General features: G+C 41.5%; 1 protein-coding gene across 1 annotated transcript in view; it reads left to right on the top strand.

The window, feature by feature from the left end:
- Nucleotides 1-13,449, top strand: part of LOC123370429 (astacin-like metalloendopeptidase) — an 82,844-nt gene extending 69,395 nt beyond the window's left edge. Inside the window, exons 2-12 of the mRNA XM_045017004.1 lie at nucleotides 847-871; nucleotides 3,030-3,095; nucleotides 5,213-5,281; nucleotides 6,122-6,262; nucleotides 6,904-7,021; nucleotides 7,828-8,006; nucleotides 8,138-8,222; nucleotides 9,980-10,107; nucleotides 11,278-11,393; nucleotides 11,863-12,088; nucleotides 13,202-13,449. Coding sequence (XP_044872939.1) covers nucleotides 847-871; nucleotides 3,030-3,095; nucleotides 5,213-5,281; nucleotides 6,122-6,262; nucleotides 6,904-7,021; nucleotides 7,828-8,006; nucleotides 8,138-8,222; nucleotides 9,980-10,107; nucleotides 11,278-11,393; nucleotides 11,863-12,088; nucleotides 13,202-13,224 — 1,176 coding nt within the window. The 3' untranslated portion in view covers nucleotides 13,225-13,449. The remainder of the gene's footprint in view (nucleotides 1-846; nucleotides 872-3,029; nucleotides 3,096-5,212; nucleotides 5,282-6,121; nucleotides 6,263-6,903; nucleotides 7,022-7,827; nucleotides 8,007-8,137; nucleotides 8,223-9,979; nucleotides 10,108-11,277; nucleotides 11,394-11,862; nucleotides 12,089-13,201) is intronic.
- The last annotated feature ends 6,055 nt before the right edge of the window (nucleotides 13,450-19,504 follow it).

Below are 19,504 nucleotides of genomic sequence, written 5' to 3'. Positions count from 1 at the left end.
TAGGGAGCACCGTGACAGTACCTGATGCTTCACCTAACACATAGGCTGATAGACTCCCTACCCCTAACAATGTACCATCTAAACTCCAACAACTACACTACATGGGACAGGTGTTCCAGTGCAGAGACCTCACTCGTGGCATCAGCATAGGAGGCTTCACAGAAGGAGTGAGTTTTCAGAAAGGATTTGATGAGAAGAAAGAGAAGGCACATGGCACGGATAGAGGGATCTGCTCCAAGCATTGGGAGCAGCATGAATGAGGGTCAGAAAGCAACAGGGGGAGGTGTGGAGGCATTCAGGAAGTGAGCGACAGTGATAGCTGTAACTGCCAGCCAATAGGACAGTGTTGGAACTTGATTAGGGATGAGTTGACCTCTCTGGCTACCAAAAAAATTGTTTGTTTGCTGTCTTCTGAGTTGCTCATTGGCTGGCTAATTTTGCAGCCCTGGTAGAGCAGGCTCTGCTAGTATATCTAGCAGCAACACTCCCGATCTGGGACAGATAGCGAGAGTCACAGATAAGCTGTCAGAACTTGAAAATGGACCTGAAGATGCTCCTAGTCTTTATTGCACCTCTCCTTTATTCAACTCTAGGCTTCCCTGTTCAGGTGAGAGCGATTCCACACAACCCTTCTGTTTACTGTATCTGATCTCTGCTTCTTTGACTGGTGGCTGAGCTATCTTTTGAATATTTCCCAGCTGTGTTTCTAAAAGAAATACATTAAAGTGTAACATTATTTTTATATCAGTCTTTGAGATTACTTCTTCCATTTGCTCGTCATTTGTTGTTGTTGGATTTTTTGAGTTAACATGCAAAAATGAAAACTTAAATATATTGGTTTTGCAGGAACACAATGGACATGCTGATGCAAGTAAGTAGGATTTATACAATACTTGAAATATAAAAATTTAAAGAAATTGCTGACCACTTACCAAAATAAGACTGTATAAAACAAGACTCTTTTAGCCAGATCCTCAGATGGAGTAATTCGGCGTAGCCCCATTAAAGTTAACAGAATTATACCCATTTACACCAGATGAGGCCCCTGCTCTTGCTAATAAATGTGCCACTAAATTGCACTTATCTGGTTTCCAGTGAGATTTTGGCTTTCTGCTCAATTTCCCATCTATTTCATAGAAGCACAAAGGAACTGACAGAGAACAATACAACTTTTATTGTAAAGCACTGTCCTTACAACCACTTTACTGAGTTCAATACTAAATAGCAGCAGAAGGAATGAGAAATTAAGAAGTGCAGACAAAGGAGTAAAGATGTTTTCAGTTGAAATGTGAAAAGAGATGGAGTCACAGAGGCAAAGGCATACAACAGCACTGGTCAGATGGCAGGACTGGCATAGAAGAATGCACATGGACCAGCTGTGGTGAGGACAAGGGGAGTTTTAAGAAATAAGGTCAGTGCTGTATGTATATAGTGAGTGGAAGAGAAATAGAGAGATGGTGTCAACTAGAGAAAGGCCAAGGTTTTATACACAAAGAGAGCAATTTTGCACTAGATCCTGGAACAGGTGGGGAGCCAGCAAAGTTGTTTGAGGATGGTGTGTGCATATGTATGTATGCTCATGTGATTGTACAGGACTGAAGGCAGGGAGCAGCAGCAGTACATGTAGATGACCAGAGAGTTGGGAGGTAGAGAGGCCATAGAGAAATGAATTGCAAAAGTCCTGGGGAGAGGAGATGAAGGCAAAGCTTTTAGTAGACGTAGAGGGGAGGCAGTTGCAAATGGGTAATGTTGTTGTACAGCTTGTATATATACACCTAGCGAGAGAGACAGAGAGAACACTTTTCATTAGTAGATTTCAAAGTGCTTCACAAACTTTTTTAAAATGTATTCATTCTCACAGCAGCCCTATGAGGTAGGGAAGTGCTGTAATCCCCATTTTTACAGATAGGGAAATGAGCCACAGAGAGGCTAAGTGACTTGCCCAAGGTTACACATGGAGGCTGTGGCAGAGAAGGGAATTGACCCCAGACCTCCCAAGTCCTAGGTCCTAACCACTGGACCATACAAAGACATAAAACAAACAACCATAAAGCGTCATCTAGGGCATTCACTTTTATTTGTTTCATCATGAGACACAGAGGGAAGCTATTGAAAAGCTCTAGAAAAGAGCCATGGAAATAGTTAGAACTCTAAATGGGACTTAAGTGCAATAAGAAATTGCAAAGACTGTAATGATTGATCCCAAAGGAAGAAGTGTTAAAAGGGATTTGTGTGAGATATTCTGAACTGTTAACTGGCTCCTTTGTTCCCTGTTTTATAATGTGAGAACAAAGGGACACTCTGTGAAATTAGAGGTCAGTAAATTTGGAGCCAACTGAGGGATACACTGCATTGAGTAGTCAACCGCTGGAGCTCACAGCTGCAGAGGGTCCTTGAAGGAAATATTATGGGGTGATTGAATTTCACAATGCACAGAAGAAGTTTTAATTGACCTTTATTGCAATTTGTATCTCTTCTGTGAAATCTGGTACTTATGGCGTCACTAAGGAAACTTTGAACTGCATCATTCTATGCCATACCTGATACCCAGAGCCCATGCAATCAGGTTTGTGGCACTGGCAGGTGCATTCTGGGACTTCTACCTGTAGGCACCCTAATAATTTAAGACCAAGTGATGGCAGCTTGGAGATGAGAAAGAGGCTGCAAGGAATCTTTCCTTCCACTCAGCACACACATGCAGGCGGCAAGCATCATTTGGCTGGCAACCCTTGGGAGTTTGTGGTCAAGCCAGCTGTACTAATAGCCCCAGAGAGGAGCAAGTCCGGGAGGGATGGAGTTTCCTAGTGAACACCAAACAAGCACCAGTCAAGGCCTCATGCTTTTCCCAGGTGGTGCATCAGCTTCCTCCCCCAAGAGGTGCACAGATATTATGAGGAATGAAGCATAAAAACAGACAGACAAGCACATAGGATGTGCCCCTCTTACTATGGCTTCAGCTCAGGGGTGAAGTTACAGGGTTTGGGTAGTTTATCTTGCTAAGGTTTTAACATCCATGTTTCCCCTTGTAGATGTTACTGTTTATCCTACGAAGAGTGAAGTGACCCCTTCTAGTGACATTTTACAGTCCACTCAAGGTAAATGATGTAAAAACCTGGGCCCAGTAACTTCCAGTCCTCTCCTGGTTAATATGTCTGTCTCTAATAAATTCAGTCATGGTAAAAAATATAGATCAAAGATAAAGCAATGCAAATTCAGCATCTTGTTTACTCTGGCTGTAAATCACAAGCATCTTACTGCTCTGCATTGTCTCTAACTTTGCTTGTTTACAGGAGTGTCATATAGCTGGAGTATTTCCTGGCACACAATGTTAATGTGCTCTGGGTGGGTTAGGCTTGAGAGTGCCTGGTCATGTGCAGGCTTGCAAGGGAGCGTTTACCTTCTTGCACCTGGGCATATTCTGTTCCATGTTCTCTCCTGAAACTTGTCCCAAACCCCGCAAAGTGAGCCAGGAGGGGACAGGCCAGGCATCCTGCTTTTTCACACAGGCCAGTGGAGCTGGCCACACTTATGAGCCTCCTCGTGTTGTACTCTGAAAGCGTGGTGCAGCTGCCTTAAAAGCACAATATGCACCAGTGCTTTGTTTGTAATTGATGCTTCTAGCATTTTAAAGAATTCTTGCTGGGATCCTCCAAATCACCCAGAGAACCTTTACCCGAAGGAAAGAAATGCAACAAGCTTGGAAGTGATTTGGAACTACATGCTCTGTTATCGTGCTCCCCATTCTCCAGACCCCTGAGTAAGACTTCAGGAAGATTTAACACCCTTGTTTCCTTCTACAGACTACAACTCCACTGTGTAGACAGAAAAATGAAGGGTTTGGCTTTACTAGGATTTTACAACCCAACCAATATAAACAATATAAAAATGCAACAATACAAAATAAGATCTAGTTTTCTATCTCAAACTCAATAAGGCTAAGAAAAATGGTACCCAGTAATGCCATGTAAAAGCTGTGTCCCGTGTATTCTGATTTTCAAGGCAGGACACCTAAATAGGGCTTCAAACTCTTTCATGTGGACACTCAGTTCAGCATGTAGGCACCTAACATTGGCCGTGAAATGCCAACACAGGTGCACAAATAAAAAATGTGGTCATCTTGTTAGATGTCCAAACTTCAAACTTATGTTTGCCACATTTAAAGAAAAGTTCTCTATAAAATAGATACATTTTAGTGGAAAATCTTAACCATTCTTCCTTATTTTCTACTGGTCACATCGTGTTCCTCATCTCGGCAGGCATGTAGGGTTTGAAAGGCAGTGGAAACATGGCAGTTCCACTCTGCAGGGGAGGCAGATAGTAAAAAATCTTGGCAGAAGGGGCTGCACCCTTTGAATCCCCCAGACCTGCTCTGCCAGAGCTCCATCTATGATAGGACTGGAGGAAGCAATCTGGCCTTTGGCCAGGAGTTCAAGATCTAAGGCCAGATTTACACATGTATTTAAGTGCCTAAAGGTGCAAATTGGTGCCTAGTGAGATTTTCAAAAGCTAAATGAATTAGTCAGTTGACTGACTAAGAGAGTCCCCCATATTTCGTGATTTTTCATGTGTTTCTCAATTAGTTCAAGCCATCTCTAAAATTTACTGCCACTGAAGAATTTTTCAGGTTACACTGAACTTTCAGGTTCAATGGATCAGAACTGACTGAAGTTTGCTACAGTTAAATTTGATTTCAGTGGTGTTACACTGATATAAAACTGGAGTAAGAGAGTGGAGAATCAGATCCAAAGGTTCTTTGGAATTTGTTCCCTACTAAAGGAGTTTTTATTGTGGCTTTTAACTATTCATTAAGTAAGAGGAAATGGGTCTATTCTGTTCTCCCTATGTTTGTGTAACATCCATTCATGTCAATCCATTTGGCTTGAGTTGTGCAAATCAGATTCAGTGGAGCCAAAGATTAGGTCCTTAAAGGGTGGTGGTAAAAAAAAAATCGACCTATTCATGAAATTGTGTTAATTAAAAAGTAATCACAGCTCTTGTGGGATCACAAGATTTTGTGCTTCTTAGCAGAATAAATACATGGCTTTATGTCATGCCTGCTCATAAATTTCTTTTGGGCCTGATTCTGATTTCACACATGCTGGTGTAAATCAGGAATATATCGAATGAAATCAATGGAGTAACCCCAGAGTGAAGATCAGAACCGGTATATGCTTTGGGAAGGGCAAACTGACATCCTTGCATTTCTGTGCAGAAGCTGAGCTGGCTACAGAGACAGACACACAGGAAGACGTTTTTAACCGAATTTTGAAAGCTAACACAGGTAATAACTTCAAAGCTATATAAGTATCTTGGGTGTTTTCAGGGTCTTTTTTCTGCTGCCTTTTATAGCAGTTGGCCCAAATAGTTCTCTGGTCTTATGAACACAAAGTGCTCTAGACAAACTTAGAGACAAGACTCATACTTTTTTGCTAAGCAGTCTTTAAATCTGCCAATCTATCCAGTTGTGCTTAGCACATCTGGTGTTGAAGATTATATATATTTTGGAGACATCTGAACTGTGGAGGCAGATTAATAATGGATTCAGCTGTAATTTTGGATGTCTTTGTACTTCTTGGATTTAGAAAAAGATCTTTGAATATTTAAGTCATTGTTTAACTGTCTTGAATGCAAACATCTTGTGAGTAGCCATGGGTCTTCAGCCATGATAAGGCTTCAGAATAGGTGCTCATAGATGGGATATTTGGTGGCTGATCAGACCCACTCTCTCCATTTCAACCTCTTCTTTTGAGTCTTCTGGATGCTTTTGGATCTATTCTGTTAGTTTTCTTCTCTCTCTGTTCTCTGCTTTTCCCCCTTTTCCCCTTCCAACAGTCTTTTGAAATGGCTTTACTCCAGCACATAGAAACAGTCTCTCATGTATCTCTCTACATACACTCTTCTCTCTGTCCATTCCTGAATCCTCCATTCCTACGCCCTTTTTGCCCTCTCTTTGAATTTGGATTATTGAAATGTTGATATTTTTAAGGTAACATAAGCCTCTCGCTCTGTCAATTCCCATCACCCCTGCCTATCTAAACCCTACCTAACTGAGCCAGAACATCCATTCAATGCAAACAACCCTTCATCTTTCCATATTACGTTCCTCTTTCTCTCTGCGCAGACGCCACCCAGCGCTTGAGTGAAGGTGACATTGTTATGACAAAGAGCCGAAGTGCTATTGGCTGTTCAGATCGCTCATGTTTTTGGCCCCAATCCAGTGATGGCATTGTCCATGTCCCCTATGTCTTCTCCCCCGACTATGGTGAGTCACATTTCTATAATATTTTTTTAATTAATTGTCATTGAAATGTTAATTAATTTCCAAATGCAAACTTAGAAAAAAGGGACAGTGCAAATATTTGATGCAACACATGCCACTAGCTCACTTATGACACACATACATAGACAAGCTGTACATTACAGTGAGAAAAGGAAAAAAATCCTCCCAAGGCGATTGCACCCATCCTGCTAACTATTCTAGTCTCTTGTAGACAGTGATGGCACTTCTCTGTAATGAGGTATTATTATCAAATACACTTTATAAGATGTGTCTATTGCATCACCCTTTGGATGCATTCATTATTTTTTGAATCACACATGTAGCAAAGGTGATGCCCATAATAATAGACAGTAGCTGGACCATCCCCAGATTAATCAACCACCACCCCCTTCATCTAAGACAAGAAATGCAGAAACCAGCCTGCTGTCCAAACCTTTCTCAGGCCAAGTCCTGAATACAGAGAAGGGGCTTACACTAGGCCATAAAATCAGTTAGGGTGAAATTCAGCATGAGATCGACTTGCCACTTAAATACCTCATAAGCACTATTTTGAGCATACATTGACTTTTATGCTTCAAATAATTGTTCTTGTGTGACAAGTAATTTAACCCTTTCTTCTCCAGATGAGGCACAAATACGGTGGATTAGTGAAGCCATGGCAGAGTTTGAAATTCTAACTTGTATTGATTTTGTGAATCGCACAACAGAATCTGACTATCTAAATATTAAGTCAGGAAAAGGGTAAGTCCTGCTGGCACTGACTCTTATTAAAAATGTTATTCTATCCCACTTTTCATGTCTTTGCTTCTTTAATCGTGAGAGGATGTAGAGAGGACAGTGAACTGGACTTATTTGAGAAACTCCAGGCCATTTGAGCGTGCAAAGTAGCCTGCTCGGTATTAAGCAATGAGGAGCAACATCAGGAACTAACCAGATGCAGATTTAAAACAACTCACAAACCCAGGAAAAGCAGCATTAAGGTAGAAACTGCATCCGCAACTCATGCTGCTGTGCCTGGGCATTGTGACACACACTTGAGCACAATACATGGCAAGCTGCCATGATTCTTAATTTGCATCAGGAAGTATCAATTCTAATAGAGTATGGAAGAATTCTAAGTCAGGGGTATAGTAGGCTGTCAAGGCCAAAAATCCAGCCAAGGGGAGGACTGTCCAATATCCCTGTGATTCAAAATGCCTTCAAGTTTGCTCATTCTCTGAAAGAAGCCCCAAGATAAACTTTACAGTAGTTTTATAAAAAATCATGTTTCTAGGGAACAGTGGGTGAAATTCCCCCTGTGCAGGAGGCCAGCACACTGCACACAGAGGACTCTGCACCACTTAAGGGCTAATGTGGAACTTAAGTGTTGCCTAGGTCTTGCACTGGCCCTCTGCCCTGGGGTGAGTTTCACCCTAGTATGTGCCCCTAATACCACAATAGACAGAAGAGAATGACCTTTAATAAACTGTAATTTGAAATTCTCTGTACACTCCCCAAGGCTGGTTGATATCAAACTTTTCCTCTCTTTTGGTGTTTGTCATTCTCAGCTGCTGGTCCCACTATGGAAAGACTGGAGGTGGCCAGATTGTGTCTGTGATGAAGCAAGGCTGCATGTGGAAAGGGGTAATTCAGCATGAACTGAACCATGCACTGGGCTTTCTACATGAACAGGGTCGAAGTGACAGAGACAGTTATGTAAAGATTATGTGGGAGTATATTAGTACAGGTAGGTACACTTGAACTCTTCTTTAGTGCAGATACTGGATTAATTAATGTCTCGTTGTTCCTAGCTGGTCCTTGTTCCTGGAAAAGAGGGAAAACTGATACATCTTCTAAGTATGATATTATATATTACAGGTAATAAAGGCAACTTTAAGAAATCTGATAATTCCAACAACCTGGGCCTTCAATATGACTATTCCTCAGTGATGCACTATGGCACGTAAGTTGGAATGTGGGATTTCTTTTCTTGAAGGCACATAGAGCTCAAATATCTTGTTGAAACTTAGGAGACACAATTACTCTTCATAATTATCAGCTTTACATTTTTTCTGAGGAAAATATGAATGGTTGTGATTCAATTCAAACAGACCCTTTCTGCAAGATAAGTTCATTATCCTTTATCTCCCCATTAAAGTCATTTGAAAGTGAGGTAAGGGTTGTAACATATTTACTCTCTTTACATGACATCCAGATCAAATTTATACAAAATATATTTTTGCCAGCCCTGTTGTTTGATCTTGTATCTGAAAGTCTCAAGGCAGCAGCTTCAGAGCAGAGCTCCTCATTTGTCACTGCTGAGGACATTGATTACTAGGCCTCAACCACAGATAGGTGTATATATCACCTATTGGTGAGTATAGTGTGTTGTGGAAGTGAGTCCAGGCACACAAATAAGTATGAGCTAATGCTCTGTCATTAGCAGTACTACATATTACTTCTCTGCATTCCAGTACCACATGCACTAGCCTCTCTCTACAGGTATTCATGTGGACCTCATCCTCATAGTATCTGAACACCACCAAGTTAAATATCAGAGGGGTAGCCGTGTTAGTCTGGATCTGTAAAAGCAGCAAAGAATCCTGTGGCACCTTATAGACTAACAGACGTTTTGCAGCATGAGCTTTCGTGGGTGAATACCCACTTCGTCAGCTGCAAAACGTCTGTTAGTCTATAAGGTGCCACAGGATTCGTTGCTGCTTTTACAAGTTAAATATGACAACAGTGTGCTGTCTCTCTCTTCCTAGCCACTAAGAGGCAGACTTAGAGGGCTTTTTCACACTGGATAGGGGTGGTTGGTTTGGCTTGTGGGGATTGTTTTGTTTTTAGTGAATCCCAAGAGCAATGGAAAGTTTGAATGAAGAGGTGGGTTTTACACTTAGCTCTCAATGCAGTGAGGTTAGTGATCATTCTATTATGTGGTAGTGGGATCTGTAGTCTGAAGACTGGCTCCCGTGAAGCTTCTCTCTTCCATGGTCATGATCCTCCATCATTTCCTTGTAGTTTCATTATTCCCATAGAAAACAGATCTCGCAGGAGATCATGATCATGGAGGGCGGTGCAGCTTCCCAGATATCTAGGACCAGTTCCATGCAAGGCTTTGAAAATCAGGACCTTGACTTTGAATTGGTCTCTGTGTTAAGCCCTCAGTAGAACTGGGGTTCTCTGGGTCCAGTCTGGTGGCCTTAAAGGGACACATTTCTTCAGGTGGTCTTAAAGTCCACTGTCAGCTCAAATTTGGCCTCAAATTTAGATTTTTATAAAAATGAGCTTTAAGACAAAGAGAAATGTCATAATGATTCCCCCCAACCCCACCCACACAGTGGAAACTGTTTTCCTTCAACAAAATCTATGTATCATTTAAGCTAGAGTGTACTTTAAAGTATTATTATCGGCCAAATTCATCCTTAGGGTAACTCCATCAATTTGGCCCATTATAACCATAAAGCTTAAGTACATAGCCCAGCCTTGTGCTAGTTCTCTACATAGGGATGAATGTCACTCTAACAGAATACCATGTACTCAGTATGCATTACTGTTCCATATGAAATGATTGGTCAGAAGAGTTATACAGTTGCAATGTGGGATGGGAGTAAGTTATGTACAAGTATTATTACTGCTGTAAAGCATATGGATTACACAATTAATTACTGTAAAAACAATTTGATTTAGAAAACATGATTCTTCCTGTTTCTGCAGAAATGCTTTCTCTAACACCCCTGGGAAAGCAACTATTATACCAATTCCTGATGCATCTGTACCTGTTGGACAGAGATATGGACTGAGTAATCTGGATGTGGCCAAAATCAACAAGCTCTATAACTGCAGTAAGTGCTTCATATCCATCTTCTGTTCAGAGCCTTCACAGAGGTACTAGTGTAGCCCTGCAGAGAGATGCTGTATTTGGAACATCCTGAAACTTCTACACTAAATCGGTGGTTGTACACATTAAGAACACATGGCATTCAGAGGATGAACCTGGAAACCAAAGATGAAAACTGGAACACATCTTGATTACACAATATGTGATTTGTTTCCAACTCTGTTGGACCAATTCAGCCCAGGTGTAAGTGGGTGCAGTTCCATGGAAGTGCACTGAATTTGGCCTATGTAGTCTTTCCATTGTGTGCTTCCTTTCAGTCATTTGACTTCTGTAGAACTCAAAAAACAATTGCAAGAACTTCAAAGAATCTGTTATCACACGTGTCTCTGACTGCAGACATAGGTACTGTAATTTCAGAGTTGAAAAGACCAGAAACAGCTGGGGGCCGCTCACATCTGGAACAGTTTAGTGGCAACTCATCCATCCAAAACCTACATATTTTTAAACATTTAAGTTTTAATTAACTTTTAAAAAAACTTTAATATTTAAATCTTTAATTTTAACTTTTTGTTCTAGAGAAGGCAAAACCCCTCCCATGCAAAATACAAAAACAAATTCTAAGTCTCAGGAGAAAGCAGGATAAATAGAAAATTTCCTCCTGACAAGAGGATAGTCTGCTGACTCCTCCCAAGCACAAAACTGACTAATACCCCTTTAACATAAATATCATATTGTCATCCCATTTTTGTTTAAATATACTAATATAGCCTGACTTCCCTCATCCCCAATGGAAACTCATTCAGCCTATTTGCCACTACCTCAGAAAATTAAACCTTCTCACATTTTTCTTAGATATGCAAAAAGAAACCTTAAATTTATGGCCCTTTGCTCTGTTCTGGACTTTATCTGTAAAAAGCTGATGCTTTTACCTTTTGCTAATATACTTGCCATTTCAATATAGATATTTATGAATTATCTGAAAATTAGAATTACACATTTCTTCATTTAGTGGTCTGAATTTTAACTATCACAGATGTGCAGAGACCTTGAAATTAATGTTGGCAGATGACAATATGGAGAACATTTCATTCTAAACAGAGCACAACGGTACCTGACTTGAATGTAAAAGAGTCTCTAAATCTGATTCTGGTACAAACATTGTTTTTTCTGTCAGATCGCTGCAGCACCATCCTTGATAGCCCATCTGGGTCACTGAGCTCTGACAACTTCGCGTCAAAATACTCAGGCAATGCTACCTGTTTCTGGCTCATCCGAATCCCATCCAAACGGGTAATTACAAGGATTTGATAGCTTTTACATGTAATTGAATTGATGTCTGTCTGATTATGCATTTTGCAGTGCTTGCTACACTCCAGTTGCCAAATAAGGACATAATACAAATTTCAAATTAAGTTCCTTTCTTGGGATATGCAGCTAACATAATAGATATTTTCCTTCTCTAATTTATAACATTCATATTCACATGCTTAAACTACGTATGGGAAAAGACAGGAGTAGTTTCGATTTTGGAAAACTTAATTGGTTGGGCCTTAGTTTTGCAAAACCAATGGAAGTGGCAATTCACATTTAGAGTCTATTTTATCTGAACCCTGAAAGTTCAGGGTATGGGAGAAGAGGCTGGATAACCAGTTCCAGTTCGGGCTCATATCTAGTTTTGACTCACTCTGACCTAATGGAACCTGCCTGAAATGCATTAGGCTGGTGGGTATTAAAAGGTTTGTTTCCTCTTCTCTTTCAGGTTTCTCTGCAGTTCGATGCCTTTAGTCTGAAGTCCTCCACAGACTGTAAAACTGAATATGTTAAAATATATGATGGGGTCAGCCAGTCTTCTGAGGTTCTACTGGACAAGACTTGTGGGACAAAGATTCCCCCAACTGTAACAGCTTCTGGTAGAACTATGCTTGTGGAGTTTGTCAGGGGTGGCACTGATGCAGCCACTGGCTTCAAGATCTCCTACACCTCTGGTAGGTCCAAGCCCAGGAAGAATGGGAGAGAATCAGATGCAAACAATGTAAAATCAGAAGTCTTTTAGCTTTACCATCTTCCTTCATCTTGCTTTGCAGATATAGCAGCTCAGTCTTGTTATGATTCTGTAACTAATTTCAGTAGATGGGGCACATTCATTAACACTCATGAGATCATCAGTGTGGTGTGGTTCCCAAACTCTACAGTTTGAATCATCTCTCAGATTTATGCCATTGCAAATCTTTTTTTATGACTCAAATAAAACTTGTGCCCACTGGAGTATGATCACCTGAATTTTACCACAACGGATCATAGATGAACTTTAATTAAAATGTGGATCACGTTTGCCTAATATATTGCTAAGGGCAGAATTTCAAAAGCACTCGGTGTTGGCCTACCTCTGCTCCCATTGGAGTCAGTGGGTAGAACTTGCTTCATAGACTTCAGTGGGAGCAGAAGACAACGGAGAGTGCTTTTGAAGATATCCCCTAAGACTGTAGCCCTCCTAATGAAAATTGTATTACATTAGCCAGCTGAGAGGATCAAAAATGTGTGTTAAATAACAGCACAATAATACAGTTTGTCTGATATATTATTTTATTACACAAGATAAATCATTATTATGTATAAAAATGTGGCTCCTCTGTGATGGATGCAGTTCACAAGCCTACAATTCAGAGGGACCAGATAGAATCAGACAGAGGCAGATTACTTGGGAAAGAAGTCACATAATAGCAGGCAATATTTCTGACCAATAATTCTTTCTACCAGGTAAAGATCTTTAGAATTCATTCCCCAAAAAGACATTTTTCTCAGGACCACTTACCTAATCACTAAGCTTTGGATTCTGCTGTCCCTGTGTAACATCCATTCACATTGATGGTGGTTATAGACACGTATGGAGGGGAAAGTATGCTAATTCTCCATGCCGGATTTGTGCGTCAGCTTGGGGCACTACTTATCAACTACTGCAGAGAGATGCACAAGTGTCCTGACTGTAAAACAGAGCATGGTCAGACACTCCAGTATTCATATAGTTCACAGAAACCAGTGTTCACACAGCAAGATAGCATTGCAAGCTAAATATTCTCTCTCTCTTTTTTTTTTAACAGTAAAGACACCACGCACCACATGAGAGGATCAGCATATGAGACAGAAGAGAAGAGCCTATTCTGTGAAAATCTAAATTATGCTTTTCCTACTTTGCTTCCTTTTCTTGCTATGATCAAAAGGAAATTTTAATTCTGTTATGGATCAAAGTCTCCAGCTTCTGTAGCAAGTGTGCTCCCTGATTCAGGTATAAATGGGAATTCTACGTACCCTATGCCACCCCCTTGTGTCATATGATATCTGCCCTCGACAAGGGTATATAAAGTTATTGTCTGCATGGTTAAGTTATTGTCTCTTTTTATTTAACTAACAGCATTTTAATAAAATCTTCATTTAAAAAAACCCTTCTCTCTTTCTTGGACTTTTTTATTTTTTGGCACTCATTGCATTAATTTCTAGTGTGGGTTCTCTAGTGTTTTGATGGACCTCTTTTCACCTCTGTGCTTCCGTATATAGAAATTATCTGGGTTTTTTACAATAGAGATGATGTTTGGAAATCCAGAGTTAAGATACTGGGGTTCATTATAAGCCTTTTTTGGATCTCTCTTCCTTCAGCTTTTAATAGAAACTAGCTATTCCTATTACCCTTTTTTTATGCTCACTATAAAGTATACAAAGCATCTCAAACCCATGATCACATCCTGCCAAACAGTGTAGAAAGGACATTTTAATGTATATAATGGCCATAGTATTTGTTATTCCTGTCCTCTGTTGGATGGAATTAGAACTGCTCTATGGTGTTGTCACAGTTTCAGGGTAACTGCACTTGTATCCCCCACTCCCTGGTCCATTCCAGGAGTTCCCAGTCAGGTCTTAGGTTTCCAGCCATCACCTATCTGTGGGCAGGAACTCTTGTCCCACTCCTTTCTGACTATGGGGTTTTAAGGCTGCACAGCTCCCTGCCCTTACCCTGTGATATCCCCAGCAAGCCAGCCTGTCTAACGGCCAGTGCCTGTGCTTTGCTGTCTCTCCTCAAGGGCTGTGAGCCGTGCATTGCCAACAGCTACAAGTTACCACACAGCTCTTTCTAAGCAAGCCCATTTATTTTTATGTGAAAAGCATTACAGAGAAAACATGATAAAAACAACAAACCAATTTAATCACACACTAACCATACCAGGAATCACCCATCAGTCATTTGAAGCCCTAGCAGGCCAAAGACTTTCCAACCCTTCTTCAAGGGTTGGGGACCCACTTGGACAGAAGATCCTGTCCACTTGCTGGACCAGAAAGCAGACTCTTAGTTTAAATGCAGCCTTTTTATACCAAAAGCCCTTTCTTTGTCTGTTGGTCTCTAGTAAATCCAGTTTGAACTTGTACATGCAAGCCATCCCAGGGGGTGGTACCTCTCTGGATGTGTTTACAACCTAAGTAATTCACCTTAATCACCCCTCACTGTTTTTGGTTCCTGGAAGAGCTGTGGTAAACCTCTCCCTTAGAACTGCATACAATCTCTGGCCCACAGTGATACACAAACTTAATACAATATGTTTCGCCAAAGATATTGCATGGTGTTGCAATATCTGTCACAGGTGTGTGAGACGTCCCAATACTGCAACAGCTAAAGAAGCTTCTAATATAAAAATACAAGCAATTCACCGTACTACACTCCACAGCAATCAGCAGACAAACATAGACATGATTGGTAGACTCCAGGTAAAATAATAGGACAAGAATGCCCCTTAACCAGAAAAATCAAGTCAAGATATTGCTTGTGATGCTGCAAGCAAACTTACAATTCATTTTTAGATGACTAGCCGACCAAAAAACCCTGTACATGCACATCCAATCTCACAAACCCTTTCCTGTTTTCATGTTATATTGTCCCCATAGTCTCCTCACAAGGATGCTGGAGAACATTTAAGATATCATGAGATTTGTGAGTCACATATGGAAAACGTTTAGACAGCCACAGGGCACCATAATCTTGAAAAACTGAGCACCTGACTTTCTATTGCTTTGCATCTTTCTGCGGCTTTGCAGAGTCATTTATACCCATGAAAAGTTATTCTGATTTAGGAGCAGTCTACATCCACTTTGCACGAATGTAAGTAATAAGACAAGACCATTTCTGAATGCCAGATCAGGCCCTGAGTGTGAATACTGAAGGCCTGGCTGAGCCTGACTGTAATGTTTAATAAGAACTCAATAGTTCAAGAAAGAAGGCCCAGAACTTGTTTATCAACTGTCCAAGCACTCAGCTCTGTCGGAGTCTGTTGCAGCCTGTGGAAACATATAGACCCAGATCATAGGGACTGGCTATGACACTTTGGGGAATCTATAGGTACAACTTATGAATTCTGTTTGATATTGGGGGCTTGTGATGGGGTGTCTACCCCACACAGGCTCTGAAAGAATTAACTGGAATGGGAGAGCTCAATTAGGGCACCTGCTTGCACCTGGAGGGTGGGCCAGGCCCAATTTAAGATGAGTCCCAGGTGAGGGGTTACTATAGGGAGAGGAAATCTGGAACAGAAGGCAGGGTTTCAGAGAGAGGCGGGGGAGGGGGGGGGAGATCTCTGCAGTCCGTCTCTTGGCAGTAGCACGTGGGGAAACCTGCAGGGGGAAGAGGAAGTTTAGAGGGAGAGTGAGTCTTGGGATCCTCTCCTGGGTAGAGAACTCTGGCAAGAGATCAGGAAAGATATAGAGAAGTTACCATTGTGGCACAGATTCTAGAGGGAAGCCCTGATTAAAGGGGCAAGACCTGGACCTGGACCTGGACCTGCAGGGAGAAAACCCTGGGAGGCAGTCAGCTGAGGAATAGAGCCCAGAGGAAATTTAAGAGGGATGAAACCTCCTGCCTGAGGAGGTCATAAGTGGTTTAAATTGGTAAGCACCTGCCCTGAAAGGAGGGTCAACCTTGAGAGGCTGTGGAGCCAGGGAAGATGGAGAGCTCATGACACCCTGGAAAAAATGGTCTGTAAGAACCCTTGAGCCTGGAGTCAGAGTGAGGGACCTGACATAAAGACTTTGAATTATTTGTTGGTGGGTTACTCTGGCAGGGGAGGGCTATAATTGATGTGGCCAGAGAATTATTAGAGGGGCTATTGGCTGGAGATCATGCTCTGACCTGCACAGGAGGAAAGGGTGGACCAGTGGTGAGGCCACTTTTCTACAGAGCTCTTTATATGTATCCACCTTAGACTGCAGATGTCATTTTGAATGTGGGGTTCTCTACCTTCTCTGTTGTCCTGTTACCTCCACTGTGAAGGTAAAGTCCAAAGGCTGGTGGCAAACAATAGAGGGTCATTGACTGAAGTGCTCTCCCACTGAAATAGAATTGCTCCAAACAATAGGCTGGCTCCTCTCCAGGAGAAGAGTCATGTGCTAAGGGTCTGGGATCAGTTGAAGTGGTAGATGTGGGAGTCATCTGACAGAGGGACTGGAAGGTTATAAGAGGGCAAGACCTAATCATTTTAGTGTCTCTGGCTGTTTTCACCAGCTCAGGATGAGGGAAGCTGCTTCAGAAGCCTGAGCAGATAGGGGAAGACCTTGCCTACCTGAATGCAAATAGTCCCTCAAGAACTCCCCACAGAAGAGTGAGCTAGAGTGAGGGGCAGTGTGTTCAGGATGTCTGTGTACTATGATCTGTAATCTATGTTAAGAGCCGTGGAGTTAGAATTCTGTGCAAAATGTCCGTGCACCTGATGTATTACATCTTCTCAGATGCCCCTTGGGGAGGCAAACCAGAAGGCTCACACCTCTGGGGTGGAGCTTTAGGAGAGGATATGTCTAAGCTACTCTGGTATTTTGGCAGCAGGAGGGAGCACTGATCTTGCAGGTGGGTTGTGGGGCTCCATTTCTGTGAGGAGGTGACAGACTGAGCTGGTGCCAGGAAAAGTGCCAGAGAAGCAAAGGGAGAAAACAATGCTGTAGCTAGCTGAGACCCAAGAAAGATTAAAACACATGGATGGATATCCTCCAAGTAAGCTGGTGAGCCACTAGCAGGGAGAATAGGACCAACTCTCTGACACGCCGTACCTTGTACAACCCTGGGGGTGGCAGTGAGTCACCTTTGCATTACCCCAAGCCTAGGGCAACTGGGTGGCAGGGTGATCCCCATTGCCAGACAGAGCAGTCTCAGAGTTGCTCTTACATCTGGCTGCTTGTGGCCCCATAACATCTTCTCTTCACGGAATGTGGCTGCTGCCTCAGTTTCCTGGCTTGATTGCTTGGTTTAGCTAGCAGGCTAAGCTGGCCAACTCCACATCTTACAGTCCCAAAAAATATGAAAATCTTTACAGTCTCCTCTGTGTCACAGCCCTCCCCTAGGGGTCTCTTGAGGGTCCATCAATCTTTACCCTTCTCCAGGTATAGCAGCAACAGGTTTAGCAGCAACACTCTCTGCTGGTCATTCAGGATTAAAGGGGAACACGTGTCCTCCCTCTTCCACTAGCTCCAGGTTTGGGACCTTGACATAAATAAAGCTGACACCAGGCCTGACACCTCCCCTGCTTCTCTTTCCCAAGTCTACTTACTTTGCTGTGGCTCTGTCCCTTAAACCCTCTCGGAGGTTGGCTCACTCACCAAAGAACATAATTCAAATATTATTAGAGTTTTTAAAATCATTGATGACTTTCTAACACAAAAGGTGTTGACTCAACATGAGGTAATTCTCTTTTGGACCACAGATTGATAAAGAAAAAATAATCCCTGGAGATGTGGAAGTTGGTGATTGCTTGGGGACCAGTGATCATGACCCAGTTATAGTCAATACGGGCAAACAAAAGACAAATCCAACTAGCCCTACACATACACACATGTGCTGCTTCAAAAGGTCTAATGTCCCAAAGCTGAGGGAAATCATGAGTGGAGCTGAGTTAGAGGAAAAAATATAGACAGAAAAATGTGAACAAAAATAGCCAAAAAGTCATGATTCCACGGTTAAGGAAGACAGCAACTTTGGCTAAAAAGCCATCCTGGTTCAGTGGTGAAGTGAAGGCAGCAATTAAAAATAAAAAAAACAATACCTAACAAGTGTAATAAAGGGGAAGTAGACAGAAATTCACGTAAATTAAAAATCATTAAGTGTAGAAAATTGATAAAAGAAGCTAAAGATGTCAGGGGGAAATCCATGGCTAGCAGAGCTAAGGACAACAAGGAATCTTTTAAGTATAAGAGGAACAAAAGAAATCCTAGCAATTGTATGGGGCTATTACAATATTATGATTTCCATCTTGTTAATGATGAAGTAAAGGAACAGGAATCCATAAATATTTCTACTCTGTATTTGGAAAGAAGTAGTATAATGTAGTTATATCACATAAGCACAATGAAGTACTTTCCAGTCCATTAATAACTAAGGAGGATGTTACTTAACATCTACTAGAGATTTAAAAAAATTTAAATTAACTGACCCACATAACTTGATCCCAAGAGTCCAATAAGAGTTGACCGAGATACCTGACTTTGATCATTCTAATAAATCTTGGAATATTTGGGGGAAAGAGAGTACCAATACTGTACCAATATTCAAAAAGGGCAAGTAGATTCACCAGGGTAACTATAGGCTGGTTAGCCAAACATCAATCCTGGACAAAATGATGGAAATGCTGATTTGGGATTCAGTTGATAAAGAATTGGTTTTAATTATATTCCTATCAACATGGTTTTATGGAAAAGAGGTCTTGTCAAAGAAATGTGACCTTGTTCTTTTGGTGAGATTACAAGTGTGGTTGATAAAAGTAATTGTGTAGATGTAATATACTTAGAATTTTGTAGGGTATTGCACATAATACTGCATAACATTTTGACTAAAAAATGTGCACTCGATGTCAATAGAGCACAAGTTAAATGGTTTAAGAATTGGCTAACAGATCTCAAAGTAGTTGTCAATGGGGAATCATCCCTGAAGAGGGGTGTTTCCAATGGAATTCTGCAGGGATTGATAGTAGCCTGATGCCATTCAACATTTCCATCAATGATCTGGAAGTGAATATAAAATTACTGCTGATAAAATTTGCAGACAACACAGATTGACTGAGTGGTAAATAATGTTAGGGACAGGCCAGTCATACAGGGGGATCTAGATCAGTTGGTAAGCTGGGCCCACTTAAACAAAGCTGTTTTAATACAGACAAATGCAAAAGGGGACTGTATCCGAAAGCAGTGATTCTGAAAAAGGATTCAGCTGTCACAGTGCATGAGGGACTCACCAGGTGCAGCCAGTGTGGTGCTCTGGCAAAAAGGGCTTAATTTGATCCGGGGATGTATAAATAGAGGCCTAGTGAGAAGGAGCAGGGAACTGATTTTTTTGCCTCTTTATAAGGCATTGATGAGACTGAACCTGGAGTACTGCATCTAGT

The sequence above is a fragment of the Mauremys mutica genome, chromosome 4 (assembly GCF_020497125.1).
Source record: "Mauremys mutica isolate MM-2020 ecotype Southern chromosome 4, ASM2049712v1, whole genome shotgun sequence".
NCBI classification, from domain to species: Eukaryota; Metazoa; Chordata; order Testudines; family Geoemydidae; genus Mauremys; species Mauremys mutica.
The sequence above is the reverse complement of the archived record's forward strand: the minus strand, read 5'-3'. Positions and strand labels throughout refer to the sequence as shown.